Source organism: Rana temporaria, chromosome 3, assembly GCF_905171775.1.
Source record: "Rana temporaria chromosome 3, aRanTem1.1, whole genome shotgun sequence".
In the NCBI taxonomy this organism is placed as follows: domain Eukaryota; kingdom Metazoa; phylum Chordata; class Amphibia; order Anura; family Ranidae; genus Rana; species Rana temporaria.
Genome location: NC_053491.1, coordinates 214,964,734 through 214,981,223, shown reverse-complemented (window position 1 = coordinate 214,981,223; position 16,490 = coordinate 214,964,734). Strand labels below are relative to the sequence as shown.

Below are 16,490 nucleotides of genomic sequence, written 5' to 3'. Positions count from 1 at the left end.
GGACAATGGAGATACATAAATAAGTGAAGACCCAACATAAGTAATAATTCCTCATTAAAAAATAAGTTGAGGTAGAAAAGTATAAATTATACAAATAACATCATCAGTTCTGTAATGAACTGGCCCTCTCCACAAGGAAGGAAAGAGGATAACAGAAATGGGGACATAAAGAAAACTGATAAACAGATAAAAAACTTTCAGTCTTATGAATTAAATAAATGCAATACTTAAGGATCCAGTCACCACCAAATACAATACAATAACAATTATCCCTGATGGCCTCTTGGTAGCTTATTACTGCTCCTTTGCGGACGTATTTGTCCCCCTGACCTCCTATGTTAACTCAGTTTCTGCAGGTGATGCTCTCCGACCTCAGACCCTTCACGCCCACATCATCATTCTCCCTAAGCCAGGCAAGGACCCCAGTAATTGCGGAAGCTATAGGCCTATTTCCCTATTGAACATAGATGCCAAATTGTATGCCAAAGCTATAGCAAATAGACTCCTCTCCTTAATACCCCAGTGGGTCTCCAGTGACCAAATGGGATTCATCCCAGGAAGAGAGGCCTGTGACAACTCTCTCCATACCCTGTTCCCGATGGCTCATGTACGAGGATCTTCCTATAGAGGCAGCTTCTGCCTTTGCCCTATATATTTTTTGAAATGTCCCTGTATCAGACAGGATGGTGATTATTGTGTGGCCTTAAGCCTCTATGAATGCTTCATATAGGTTTAAGAATGTGCAGTCTACTGGACACGCATTTTGTCCACAGGTAACCGTATGTTCTGTCACTATGAGGCCTACTCATTGTCTTTTCAACATTTCTTTGTTACTTGTATCTTGTTTCTCAAAAAAAAAAATATTGAACAAAAAAACAATAACAATTATGGGTGATTAATTGTAAATAGCTTTTCCATTTTCCATTGATGGTTCAACGAGTCTAAAGTGTCACCAATATTAGGGGCACCTGCAGAGTTCCACCTTCTCAAGATATTTAGTTTGGCCACCAGGAGAAGAAGAACCAATACTACATTAGAAGGGGTTTGGGACTTTGAGTGAGGCAAGTAATGACATGTTCTGTAGCAAGTAAAGGCATGTTTATTAACATGTGCAGTAAAAAATCATTGGCAGAGGTACATACATATAAATAATTTCTTAATGCAAAACGCATCATACATTGATAAATACATGTATAAAACGGTGACACAGGGCATTGAACATATTGTAAAACATATTATATTGTGTCAAAAGATCTAATCTGTAGTAAAAACTTTTGATGAAATAGAACTGCACCCTTGAAAGCTTGACGCATTTTGTGGATTTGTTCCACTTATCAGGAGCAGATACTGAGCATATCTGTTGAGAATATATATGGGGACGCCATTATGGTCTAAATTTTAAGAAAGAAGAAAATAGGTTGGAAGGAAAAACATCCAATCCACAAAGACTTAGGAAAGAAGTTACTTAGATCTGATTCCCACTGCAATTGGGCCTGTAATTGCTAGTGACAGGGGAGTCCTTGTTGGGTTTAGGCATTGTAACAATTACAGCTTGTAATATACTCAGGAGGAAGACAACCTGAGGAAACAGAAAAATTAAAAACCTGCAGTAAATGAAGCAACATAAGGTATTCTGGTTGTTTGTAGTACTGTGGATTTATGATTGGGTAGATAATAATAATTTTAATAATAGAAGACATATCAATTGACATGGATGAGACAAACCACTCAACACTGACAGGGTTGATTAAAATGATCAGCTTTTATTTATTCATACAAAACCTTTATCCCAGAAGGAAAAAAAAAAGTTTGATGTAACTGATTCTAAAGTGTAGACTGGAGTTTAGCTTCAATCAGTTTAGTGTATGTAAATCTGCTAATAGAATTAACGCTATCTTCTGCCCAAACTCACAATCACCTTACTTACCTGGATCCTGAAAAAGAAGAAACCGTCTATATTGTGTCCCACCCTTTCTTACTACCTTCACTGTTATATATTCTTACTATCCTTCACCCTTTATGTTGCCCTTCCCCCTCCTTCACTAATAAAACAACAAAAAACAGACTTTATCAGGTCTGAACACTATATATCCTTGGTATTGACCCTTTCTGTTTAATTCTCCTTCATATGGAAATTGGGAGACTACAGAGAAGGGCAACAAAGCTAGGAAAGGGACTGGAGGATCTTAGTTATGAGGAAAGATTACATGCACTTAACTTATTCTCTCTGGAGAAGAGACACTTGAAAGGGGATATGATGTCAATGTACAAATACCATACTGGTGACCCCACAATAGGGATAAAACTTTTCAGCGAAAGGGCATTTAAAAATAATTGTGGTCATTCACTAAGATTAGAGTAAGCAATTGAACCGGAAATAGCGTAGAGGGTTCTTTATGGAAAGAGCGGTAAGACTATGGAATTCTCTTCCACAAGCTGTGGTTTCAGCAGGGAGCATAGATCATTACTTAATGTAGATTGATAACTTTCATTTCACTTAGGTTCCATATTTGTACATTATTGTAATGGTATACTAATTGTCCTCTGATTAATAAGGCTCTTTCCATTCTCATTCCATTGTCTCTTTCAATGTTAAACATTTTAACAAAAAACAAAGGGGCTGTACATTTGTAGATTTCAGTTAGGGTTTTGTATGATAATGTGTTTAGATAGTTTGTTGTAACTTGATAAACCCTGCTAAGCACCAATTTCCACTTAAGAGGTGTTAGATATGGCAGTCCTTAAAGAATTCATATAATATGTATAAATTGATTCTTTCCATAGATTTAGTGAATATTTAAAAAACCTTTGTGACCAAGATCCCACCAGTTCAAAACCAAGAGGTCTTCAAATCCCAAGATCCGTTCAGTTACCAAAATTCGAAAATGTATATGATATAGTCTACGTTAAGAAGAAGTTCTTTTCTTGGTGCCTGTGGAAAGATGTTGTTACTCCTACTAAAATTGAGGACATAATCAAGGTAAATCTGTACAGCTCATGCTGTTGACAGGTAATAAAAGAAAACACTACTTAATTATTTAAACCAGGCAAAGATTAATGAACAAAGTCCGTTAAAAAACAATCAGAAATCATCTGTAATTGAAGTGCAAACTGAACAAAGTTTCAGCTGCTTATAAAAAGTGTGATGATGGTTGCTGTGAATGTTATAGTTTAAACATCATAATAGCTCTTAGTTCTGTTCTTTTAAATGTTATAAGAGTACAGTCTGTACGCTTTGGTTCAATTTTAGCCCTGTTGGATTTATAACATTTACTATTAGATCAAATAACTGTAAATAGTTCTATATTAAATAATAAAAAGAGTCTTGTATTTGTCGAAGGCACTGATGAGAGACAGCGCACCACCATTTTTTTTTAAATATTACTAGTACATTTAATTTTCCCACTTTATCTGTAACTACATCAGTAAACATCTGTACTCTATAAAATAATTTTACCATAAACATTTTTTGAATCAAGGTAAAAACACAACCATTTATTGTTTGATCTATTTAGTTATGATATAGAAAAATAAATCAGAGTAGCTGAAATGTTGAATAGAGTAGGGAAAACATTTGAGATATTAGGCTGCAATCACAATATGTGTACAGATCAATTAAAAACCATTCAAATGAGATATTGAATTTTCTAAACTTAATAGGATTCAGTCTGTAGCTTCAATATGGTGTTATTTGCTTATAATTAAACTCCCATGAATTCATAGAGCCTGACACTTCACAGTTTATTTTACCGACCTTCAGTGCAACCTCCTTCATCTAAAAGTTTCATGGCTTCAGTAGCGGATCTTTTATGAAATGCTGATTTACTCTTGTTCTAGCTATTTCACCAGTCTTCAGTATGTACAGTAACACCCAGTGCAGGGACAAGGTCAATCAGTGCCCAGGGTGAAGATGGCAAACTGCGCCCCCCCCCCGGTGTAAAGAACAAGTCGGTGTCGGTTTCCGAACCCGCCTCCTGGCAGGCCTCTCGGTGAAGTCCCGCCGGCCGGGACTAGGAATCGCCTGTCGGGCGCAGTGGCGACTCTAGGAAAAATATATGGGGGGGCACATAAAATGCCACAGTCAAAACTTGGGGGGCACTAATCATTTTTACCAGAAATCATACCACCAAAAATAAACCAAATAAGTGTGTGTGTGTGTGTGTATATATATATATATATATATATATATATATATATATATATATATATATATATATATACACCAGTATATATACACACACACACACACACAAGTCGAGAGTAATGTGGTATTTTTATTGTCTTATTGTGAAACCACACCAGCAATGTTAGAACTCATCATTAACACAAGTGGTGAGGGGGACTGTTAAATCCTGCAGTTGAGACAAGTTTTTACCTCCCCCCACTGCTACTCCTATTAGCTGCATATAGGCAGTGGCTGGGGGTGCACACATATTGCAGCCATGTTTAGTGCTTCCACCCACTGTGTACAACCCCTTTACCTGAATGAGGATGCTCTGCAACAGCCCCACGAGTGTGTGTGCAATACACTAGAGTGGGGGATAAAGAGGTTGAAGCAGGTGGTGAGGCGGTGATACAACACCTCCTCACTGCCTGTCTAATGTTTTCTAAAGAGTGACCTGCATGTGGATTGCTCTTCAGAAAGCAAAACGAGTGTGAATGAGCCCTAAGGCTTTAAGGTGAAGCAGACCTTGTATTTTTTTCTCTCAGGTAGAGATCTAATGAAACATGATTTCTGCTGGTTTAAAGGAATGCAAGTCTGTGTTCTGTCCCTCTGATGATGAAGATCATTCACAGCACGGTGTCAGGATGAACATGAACAGAGCATGTCTTCCTCGCATCCTGTTCCCCTTTCTCTCTGCTGCCTGCACTAAACAACCAACCTACCGTGCTGCTTCCCCTCTCCCTATCACTGCTGCTGCTTTCTATTCCTGAAGCAAAGGAAAAAAACTCACTGTGACTCAGATGAGCTGAGGGGTAATTTTAGCCACTTCCTCCTCCTCTGGAACTGCTGCTTAAAGTTGTCCAAATCTGGCGGCAGGAAAAAGGGGAGGGGCTGGAGTAGCATGATTGGATAAGAACTGGCATGTGACTGCACAGATCTCTTTCAATGCGGACAAAGCACTGGTATGACATCATCCTGCATCTCCTTGCTGTGCTGTAAGTTTTTCCAGCATAGCTTTCTGAGCATACAGACAGGGGTGGGCTGGGGGCTGGGAGCGCTGCAGTCATTATGACAGGCAGGAGACCCGGCCTGCGCTTCAATTGGGAAGCAGATGGGCGGCCTGGCTGTGCGAGCGCTACTCCCATTAACATGGGAGTCAGCGAGGAGAGGGAGGGTAGAAGAAATCACTGCAGGAGCTGACATATGTTCTCTCTTGCAAGATTGCTCTGCCTGATAGAGAAGTGAGGGGCAGGGCGGGACTGGTCTCAGGCTTGTGCCGGGTGCAGGAGCGCACTCAGCACATGCTGTTGTTATCTATGTAGTGCGGCCGGTACACCAGCACTTCTACTGCGCCCCCTTCCGCCAGTAAATGGTCCCGCCCAGGGCATCCGCCCGTTCCACCCCCCCCCTCCTTGTACCGGCCCTGGTAACACCTACTGCACCTGTACTAATTAACTGAATATGAAAACCCTAAATCTAATTCTTAGCCGAATTCCAAATTATCCATTTTAATAAATTATAAACCTGTGAGCTCATCTGTAAAGTGGCCTGAATTTTTTTTAGAACATGCACCTTTAGAGGCCAACTTGCATGCTTGTTTTGCCTTTAGAATGCATAGATAGGCCCAAAACCTGAGATATGTATTACTCAAAAAACAAATACAACTTATGTGGTCAATATTTAACCTGCCTTTCTCACCTTCCAGTTGATCAGTGGTACTGCCTGTTGCATATAATAGGCAATGGAAAGAACAAGGGTGTGGAACGAGGTAGCCCACCAATATTGACTACTAACGTTAATGTCTCAATTTATATAATAGAGACATTGGCTTTGTGGTTACCTGTGCACTAAATAAAGTACACGTGGCACCTGCTCTGAGGACTTGGGGCCACCTAATAAGGATAGATGAGTCTGCAAGTTTACCTAAATAGCACTACCTTACTCTCTAAACACCCTTACAATAGATGCTTACTTTAATACAGGTACATGATGGACAGTTAATATGCAATAAGATAAATAAATCTGGTTCTGAAGACTGAGAAAATCTTAAAGAATGAATATGGAGATAATGTCAGCTTGATTTGTTAGGAGTTTCTCTATAGTAACAAGTTTAGATCACATAGATGATTTTAATGTGCACCTGATTGTTAAATTCAGCTTTGGAATTTGGAAGATTCCATAGCTATGAGCTCAACATTTGCATTTTTGATATTGCTGCAGATGCATAATTGATCTTGTATGTGTCTTATGGCAGTTAAATAATCTGCTGACATATGTATCTATGAGATTCCAATGGAAATGTTCTTGTCCTCCTAAATCAGTCAGATCAGCATGTGAAAAGATTGGTGCAAAACATACAGAATAGGCTTGTCAGACTTCAGTAGACTTCAACAAAATCCATTGTTGAAGTCTGCACACAGACACTGACTCCATGTTGCATAAATAGGAATGAGATGAGTACTCTTCAAGTAGTTTTCTAGAGGTGGACAAGGGGAGCTGACGCCATCTTTTACCCATCATATACACATTTAACCAACAGGGAGTGAGTGTCTGTATGCAGACAGACACCATTTTGTTTTTGACTGTTATACAGAATTTATATAGTGGCAACAATTTGTGCAGTGGTTTACAACATGAGGGCAGACAGTACAGTTACAATACAATTCAATACAGGAGGAATCAGAGGGCCCTGCTCATTAGAGCTTACAATCTAAAAGGGAGGGTCAATTGATACAACAGGTGACAACTGTGGGAGATGAGCTAAGGAAGATAGTGGAAATACAACTGTTAGGAATAGGCTTCTCTAAAGAGAAGGGTTTTTAGGGATTGCCTAAAAGTGGTCAGAGTAGGAGATGTGTCCTGGAGACGAGCATAAGAGTAGGTGACAAGGGAGCTAGAGAGCCAGAGGTTTTAGGAGGAACTTAGAGAATGATTTGGTTGGTATTTTGACACAAGGTTACATTTTTGGATTTGTCTGAATCTGTCTGATCTGTAATTCATTATTTTGGAATTCATGAAACTCTAGAATTATATGATTTTCTATGGAATAGAATAATCTGCATACATGTATTAAATTACATTTACAATTGCTTATTTGCTTGGATTTCAGAATGATTCACTAATGACTAATTTATTTATCCACAATTTGGAAGAATCTATTGGAGAAATGTGACAAAATTAATGACTGAATTAATGTATTTGCTACAATACATAGGCAGAACTGAGAATTCAGATGTAGGAAACCTGCATGTAATTTAACTTGCAGGCATCTACCCAATTCTAAAATTTCAGTTCAGCTTATTGCAGCTCAGAATGAGGCTTTGTACACACGACCGAGGAACTCATCGTAAATGAAACATCGTTTTCCTCGACGAGTTCCTTAGGCTTGTTGAGAATCTTGACAAGCTTTCTTTGCATACACACTGTCAAGACAAAATCTCGTTGTTCTCAAACGCGGTGACATAAAACATGTACGACGGCACCATAAAGGGGAAGTTTGATTCCACTGGCACTACCCTTCTGAGCATGTGCGGGTTTCTAAGCATACACACAACCGTTTTCCTCTGCAAAAAAGCTCTGTCACCAAGTTTCTTGATGGATTCTTTCAAGGAACATGGCCGTGTGTACGAGGCCTCAGTGTTGCCAAGAAGCACAGCAGATAGGGGTTTATCAATATTTTCACCCAAGATTCATGAAACTTTCACCCAAAATCTATACAGGATTTAAATGGAAAAATAATCATAGGTAAAAACATTTTTAAATACTGTAGATCCTATATTAACTTTTACATTTTGTGTTTGACCTAATGCTAATTGCTATTTTTTTCAGCTTAATATGAAGAACAATGAAAATGATGTGCATCTGATGGTAAGTAACTGCATTATTTTATACCTTCAGTGATGTTCTGTTTTACTTTTTTTGGAAAATGTAGGTGCTCAACAGTTCAAAACATTTTAGAATTGTAGTAAATGATTCTACATCAGGGGTGCCCGACCTTTTGAAGAGCGAGGGCCATAATGAATGGTAACCGGTCGTGAGGGCCACAATGAATGGAGCTGGTGGATTACAGGCCCATGTCCACTCTGTATATGCAGAGCAGACACAGACACAACCAACTCTATTCTATGGGCCCTCCGATCCAATCTGCCCAGATGGGAAGGGATCCCCTTCTGGTTTATTTTAGCGGATCGGATTGGAGATAGGCGGGTGTAAAAGTATACAAGTCCATTTATATCTGTCGCTCAATAGAGGTGAATGGAGGGTATGATTGGGTCAGACTTATCGTGGGAAAGGAGCCTAGGGCTGCTTTCATACAGATGTGCTGAAGTTTACCCACACCATGGGTGAAGTGCAGTACACCTGTGGCTTTCCTGCGGGTTAGCTGCACTTTGACATAGACTTCTATTATATATTGCAGATGTAGTGCACTTTCTGAAAGCGCACCAAACCCACAGGTAATAACAGAAGTCTGTGGCTCAGTGCAGGTAATCCACAAGTGCACCTGGGGATTCATTTGAAAGCAGCCCTGTAACCACTGCAGAACAGATATGACCAAATATACTGTACACTGTGATTTTAGTAATAAACTTACCTTTAATTACAGTCTTCCATTCAGGTAATGCCAGCCGTTACTGTCCCAGGCAAAGCGAATTTGGTATCACTCCACCTGTGACAGGAGCCGGCTCTATACAGGCAGCATCGGCCTATGCGGCTCTTCTCGGCAGCAGCTTGCTTCCTCTACAACGCTGATGCTCTGGGATGGCAGCCTGCGATCTGTGCTTGCCAGTCCGCTATCCCAGAATAGGTTCCCCGGCCACTGGTTGGGCACCCCTGTTCTACATAATAATGGCCTCTCGGATGCCTCTTTTATAGGAGTATTGTTTTATATACTTTCTCTATATACTACAATTTGGTAAGTGCTTGTTTTTTCACACTGAATGCAACTCAAAGATCACTAGGGTCTGAATAGTATTGCTGCAATTTTGCTATAAACCTTTTTCTGTTAGGGTTTCAGGCAATTCACAGAAAGCATGAGAAAGTATACAAAAGCTACTAATATGTGATTTGTGTAGCTAGTCCATTGCTTGATCTTAATAAAGTACACTGCTCAAAAAAATTAAAGGAACACTTTGAAAACATATCAGATCTCAACGGGAAAAAATCTCATGCTGGATATCTATACTGATATGGACTGGGTAATGTGTTAGGAATGAAAGGATGGCACATCATGTGATGGAAATGAAAATTATACACCTACAGAGGGCTGAATTCAAAGACACCCCGAAAATCAAAGTGAAAAAATTATGCAGCAAGCATATGCAGTAGTCCATTTTGCTGAAATTTCATTGCAACAACTCAAAATGGTCCTCAGTAGTTTGTATGGCCCCCAAGTGCTTGAATGCATGCCTGACAACATCAGGGCATGCTCCTAATGAGACGACGGATGGTGTCCTAGGGTATTTCCTCCCAGATCTGGATCTGCATTTAGGTCAGGTGAGTATGGGGGCTATTCAATGGGATAAATGTCTTCATCCTCCAGGAACTGGCTGCATGCTCTCGCCACATGAGGCCGGGCATTGTCATGCACCAAGAGGAACCCCACTGCACCAGCGTAGGGTCTGACAATGGGTCCAAGGATTTCATCCCGATACCTAATGGCAGTCAAGGTGCCATTGTGCAGCCTGTAGAGGTCTGTGCGTCCCTCCATGGTTATGCCTCCCAGACCATCACTGACCCACGACCAAACCAGTCATTCTGATCGATGTTACAGGCAGCATAAAGTTCTCTGCGGATTCTCCAGACCCTTTCACATCTGTCACATATGCTCAGGGTAAACCTGCTCTCATCTGTAAAAAGCATGGGGCACCAGTAGTGGACCTGCCAATTCTGGTGTTCAATGGAAAATGCCAATCTAGCTCCACAGTGTCCGGCAGCGAGCACAGAGCACACTAGAGAACATCAGGCCCTCAGGCCACCCCCGTGAAGTCTGTTTCTGATTGTTTGGTCATAGACATTCACATCAGTGGCCTGCTGGAGGTCATTTTGTAGGGCTCTGGCAGTGCTCATCCTGTTCCTCCTTGCACAAAGCAGCAGATACCAGTCCTGTTGATGGGTTAAGGACCTTCTACGGCTCTGTCCAGCTCTCCAATAATAACTGCCTGTCTCCTGGAATCTCCTCCATGCTCTTGAGACTGTGCTGGGAGACACGGCAAACCTTCTGGCAATGACACGTATTGATGTGCCATCCTGGAGGAGTATCGCCTCATGCTACCAGTAGTGACACTGACCCTAGCCAAAGACAAAACTAGTGAAAAACAGTCAGAAAAGATGAGTAGGGGAAAAAAATGTCAGCCACCTCCACCTGAAAAAACATTCCTGTTTTGGAGGTTGTCTCATTGTTGCCCATGTAGTGCACCTGAAGCAGCTGAAACTGATTAACAACCCCCTCTGTATACACCCCTCCCCCTACTCCCCCTGCTACTTAACTGACCAGATCAATATCCCAGGCGTTCTGATTCAAAAGTGTTCCTTTAATTTTTTTTAGCAGTGTATATAGGTCTCTGTATGATCTGTATCGTGTATATTATGATCGCTGTTTCTAAAAGGAGAGAGTTTGAACCACTCTGTAACTACTATACAACTGAATTGTTCAGTGCTAGACACAATTTGTTTCTTGTCTGTCTTTTGTCACAGTTGGTATTTTTGGCCCATTTGACATCTTTTTGCTGCCAGAGTATTGTCACAACTGCCTGTTTGTCACCTAGGTATTGCCACAACTATTTGCTTGTTGCCCTTGTATTGTCATTAATGTGCATTTGTTGTCCACATATTGTCACAATTGCCTTTTTGTTCCCCATGTAATGCCAGGTTTGCTACTGTATATTTTGCCTACATATTGTCAGCACTGATGGTTTAAATTATGATTTTATTATCAATCCCTTGAAAGGTTGTTAATATCAAACAATGCCATTTTCATCCCCCTTCACTGGTTGGTTGTTAGCAGTTGTTTGGGGTTGGGATGGAGGTGTGTTACAGTGCTTACATTAGATATATATTTCTAAAGGGTAGATCATTTTTAACCTCCCTGGCGGTATGGTTCTTTCAGATTTTTGGTGCTGAAAGCGGTACAATTGTTTTGCATGGAAATAACTTAACTCACTTAAATATGTCCAAACAAGAGTCTAGTAGACATCCCGGGTATGATAAAGTTTGAAACACAAAATCATAAATTTCAATATAATTAATAACTATAAATAATTATAACAAATAATAATATAATAATAATAAAAATTATTACTTTCAGTGTTTGATGACGAATTTCCCCACAAATCACTATCGCTCAATTCTGCAAGTGATTCTAATTTATTATCGCTGTTTTCTAGCTGGTCTAAAATCACTTTTGACATACAGGGACACTTTTGGTTGCTATGGACAATCTACAGTTTTTTAGGCAGAAAGAACCGTTTTTATGATATAAAAGTGCATGCAGGACACTGGGCAGACCGCTAGGGATAAAGGGGGTGTGTATTTATTTTATACAGTACTGTAATCTGTAAGATTACAGTATACTGTATGTGTACTGTGTTTGTTTTTTGGCGCCGATCTCCACCCCTGTGCTTCATAACGTTGCAGGCAACGGAGCTCGGCGGCACACGGGCACTGTGTGATTCGAGCGAGGAGACAGCTTGATCACACAGCGGGGAGACATCGCAGGATCCAGGGGACAAGGTAAGTAAACTCCGACTGGTTTCTTGCGATACAATCCAGAGTCTGGTACTGGATTTCCACCCCAAGCCCGACTCAGGATTACCACCAGGGAGGTTAACAACATTTTAAATAAGCAACAAAACAATGCGCAAATAGAGGCTTATTTTTTTATAAAATTTACCTTGCAATTTCAGCAAAATCACTCTGTTCATTATTAGTAACACAATACTACTATTTTAATATATTCTACATATCTGTTTAAAAGTGACATATGTGTAATTAAATTTCATCTGTTTAATAAAAAGACCTAATAATTAATGAACACTTGTAAATGACAAAAAACAAAATAATATGACTGGTGACATAACAGTTAAAAATGAACAAAAGTATTTTCACAAACCCAAAGCTGATTAAAAATAGTAATGTTTTCCTAGCAAAATATTGAATCCATAAGGGTCATATTGCATGCTTGTCTTTGATGTTGTTTTTGCAGAAAGACATAATTTAAAATACTTAAAAAAACAAATCCCCTGAAGAAATCAAACACGTATTTAGCATTTTCATTTTAAATGCTTTTAAAGCCTTAATAATTATTTGTTGTTCAGTTTTCCTATGAACATATTGATTGATTAAGCAAAAATCAAACTTTTTGTTTGGAATTAAATTAGATATGCTATGTATGGCCAAGACATTAATGACAAGGACCAGAGGTTGGTCCCTTAGGCTACTTTCACACTGAGGTGCTTGCCTCTTCTCTCACTCCAGTGTGAAAGCTTGAGTGCTCGAGGGCAGGACGCTTAAAAAAAGTCCTGCAAGCAGCATCTTTGAGGTGCTTTATGAGCGGTGTATACACCGCTCCTAAAGTGCCCCTGCCCATTGAAATCTATGGGCAGTGTCATCAAAGCGCCGCTGCTGCAGCACAAATTTTTTGGGCTGAAGAACACATATAACCATGAAAACAATATTCTTTTCTGAAAGCAGAAAATATAAAAGATTGAATTGTGTAGAATAAAAAAAAAAGTGTCATGTTTCAAAATTGCTTGCACGTGCAAAATAGTGACACACTACAATACTTAACATTGTGTTTACAGCCGTGGACAAAAGTTGTAAGAATTATTAATTTTCACAAAGTCTGCTGCTTCAGTGGTTTTAGATCTTTTTTTTCAGATGTTACTATGGTATACTGAAGTATAATTACAAGAATTTCCTTATTTTTTAAAGGCTTTTATTGACAATTACACTAAGTTTATGCAAATAGCCAATATTTGCAGTGTTGACCCTTCTTTTTCAAGACCTCTGCAATTTGCCCTGGCATGCTGTCAGTCAACGTCTGGGCCACATTCTAACTGATGGGAGACAATTCTTGCACAATCAAATCTTGGAGTTTGTCAGATATTGTAGGGGGGGGGGGGTGTTGTTCACCCGCATCTTGAGGATTGACCATAACTTCTCAATGGGATTAAGGTCTGGGGAGTTTTCTGTCCATGGACCCAAAAATGTTATGTTATTTATCGGCATATAACATGCACTTTTTTCCTCTTAAAATCAGGGGGAAATCGTGGGTGCTTGTTATACGCCGATATCACTTTCTTTTTCATCAATGGGGTGGGTGGGGGTCATGCCAGCCGTCCCGCCTCTCCTAACCCTGGGACAGCCCGCTGGCATACTATAAAGATTAAAAAAAATCACTGTCAGTCCCTTCACATCCTTTGAAGTGTCATAGCCCGCACATACCTTATTCTCCCTGTTCTTTCTGGCCACTCTCCTCCTCCAAGTGTAGTTTAAGATTGGAGGAGGAGAGCGGTCACATGAAACAGAGGAGAGTGATCATGTGACCAGCCGGAAAGAACAGTGACACAGTATGTAGAGAAGTGACTGGCAGTGATTGTTTTAAAACTTTAGAGTATGCTAGAAGTGCTGACTCAGGAGACTGGGGGGTCTCTTGGGAGTGCAAGGGGGCTGTGCAATGTAAAGGAGCTGTGTACTGTGCAGGGGTAAAATGCTGTGTAATGTAAAGAGGAGCTACATAATGTGCAGGGATCTGTGCAATGTGCAGGGGGGGGCTTTGGTCTGTGTAATGTACAGGGAGGGGGGGCTTTGGTCTGTGTAATGTGCAGGGGGGGCTTTGGTCTGTGTAATGTGCAGGGGGGAGCTTTGGTCTGTGTAATGTGCAAGGTGGGCTTTGGTCTGTGTAATGTGCAGGGGGGGGCTTTGGTCTGTGTAATGTGCAGGGGGGGTTGGTCTGTGTAATGTGCAGGGGGGGTTGGTCTGTGTAATGTGCAGTGGAGGCTTTGGTCTGTGTAATGTGCAGGGGGGCTTTGATCTGTGTAATGCGCAGGGGGGCTTTGATCTGTGTAATGTGCAGGGGGGGCTTTGGTCTGTGTAATGTGCATGGGGGGGGGGCTTTGGAATGTAAAAGGGGCTGTTGAAAGTTTTTTTTTCCTTAAACTTCCCTCTTAAAATTAGGGTGTGTGTAATACGCCTGTCTGTGTTATTTGCCGATAAATACGGTAGTTATCACTTTTGCCTTATGGCAAGGTGCTCCATCATGCTGGAAAAGGCATTGTTTGTAACAAAACTGATCTTGGATGTTTGGGAGAAGTTGCTTCTTTTATACAATTCTTTATTCATGGCTGTGTTCTTAGGCAAAATTGTGAGTGACCCACTCCCTTGGCTGAGAATCAACCCCACACATGAATGGTCTCAGTAAGCTTTGCTGTTGTCATAACACAGGACTGATGGTAGTGCCCACCCTTTTTTCTCCACACAATAATTTTTCCAGATGCCCCCAAAAAAATCTGAAATGGTATTCATCAGAAACAATTACTTTACCCCAGTCCTCAGCAGTCCAATCCCTGTATCTTTTGCAGAATATCAGTCTGTTCCTGAAGTTTTTTTCTGGAGAGAAGCGGCTTATTTGCTGCCCATCTTGACACCAAGCCATCCTCCAAAATTCTTTGCCTCACTGTGCGTGCAGATGTACTCACACCTGCATGCTGTTATTCCTGAGCAAGCTCTGCACTGGTTATCCCAGATCCTGCAGCTGAATCAACTGTAGAAGACGGTCCTGGTGCTTGCTGGACTTTCTTGGGTGGCCTGAAGCCTTCTTCACAAATGCAGTGGAAATGTTTTTTATGGGATTAAGTTCATTTTCATGGCAAAGAGGGACTTTTTAATTGCAATTTATCTGATCACTTTTCATAACATTATGGAGTACAGTAAAACCTTGGATTGTGAGCATAATTCATTCCAGAAGCATGCTTGTAATCCAAAGCACTTGTATATTAAAGCAAATTTCCCCATAAGAAATAATGGAAACTCAAATGATTTGTTCCACAACCATAAGTTCTTCAGTTTATGGTCCATATAAAAAGATTATAACAATGTAACCAGGTTGTGTAAAAATACAATTTCCATCCACAAATGGAAGCCTCTACAAGGGGATTAGAAGCAACATCCAGCATCAACTACAGAGTATAAAAGAGAAGAGACTGTAGCAATATGGTCACATTTTAATGAAGGTACAACATTTAGCAACTCACATGGCTGATGATTAAAAGAGGCCCATCTAAGTATGCAGTATTCTGGGGATTAAGCTGTCTGCAATCATGGGAAGACTACCCTGCAGTAGAGCATTCTGAAAGCAAGGCTTGAAGCACTCTGGGAGTGAAGTGTGGAAGGGACAATGTCAATGATGGTGTGGAGGATGGTCTATGTGCACAGCTTTACCCCAGATGTCTGCATACTTAGATGTGCCTGTTTTAATCATCAACTATGTGAGTTGCTAAATGTTGTGCCCTCATTAAATGTAACCATATTGCTACACTTAGAGGCGCCTCTGTTCTATTTTATACTCAGTTGTGACGTGACATTACTTGTATCTCAAGACATCGCTTGTATATCAAGTCAAATTTTATTTTGCTTGTCTTGCAAAACGCTCTCAAACTAAGTTACTCTCAAACCAAGGTTTTACTGTATATGCAAATTTCCATCATACAAACTGAGGCAGCAGACTGTGAAAACTAATATTTGTGTCATTCTCAAAACTTTTGGCCACAGCTGCAGGCAAAGCTTTAATCATTTCTACAGCTCACCAAATTAGGGTTAACATTAAATGATGGGCCTAGAATTATTCCTTTTCTGTATGTGTGTGTGTGTGTGTGTTTGCATGGGGATTGCAAGGCTGTATTGCTTTTACAAGAGGCTTACCAGCTTTCTATGTGATAGCACTGTAAAGGTATAAGATACTTTTTATGGAGATATCAGGGGTCAATTAGTCCCCTGAATTGTTTTTTACGTAACACATTGAATGAATACGGAAGGTAATCATTCTGTTGTTTACATGGGCGCAGCATAATCATTCATTATTAGTTTAATATGAATTATACTTATTAATTATAATATGTCTATCATTTTGGAGATAAAATGTTCACTGAAGGGGCAGAATCGACTCTTTAAAGAAGCTGTCAGAATGAAATGTGAAAACTGCCTTGGGTGACCTTTTTATAAAAGCAAGCTCTGGGCTGTCATCCTGATCCTAGCTTTAGTAAATGGCATTCATTTTTCTAGTATATGCTTTTTTAGGTGTCCTGGCACTACACTAAGCTGTTAATGAGGG

The 16,490-nt window shown here is 40.2% G+C and overlaps 1 protein-coding gene across 1 annotated transcript in view; it reads left to right on the top strand.

The window, feature by feature from the left end:
* LOC120932095 (dynein heavy chain 3, axonemal-like) overlaps nucleotides 1–16,490 on the top strand; it is a 179,907-nt gene that overhangs the window by 24,857 nt on the left and 138,560 nt on the right. Inside the window, exons 3-4 of the mRNA XM_040344230.1 lie at nucleotides 2,785–2,980; nucleotides 7,994–8,032. Coding sequence (XP_040200164.1) covers nucleotides 2,785–2,980; nucleotides 7,994–8,032 — 235 coding nt within the window. The remainder of the gene's footprint in view (nucleotides 1–2,784; nucleotides 2,981–7,993; nucleotides 8,033–16,490) is intronic.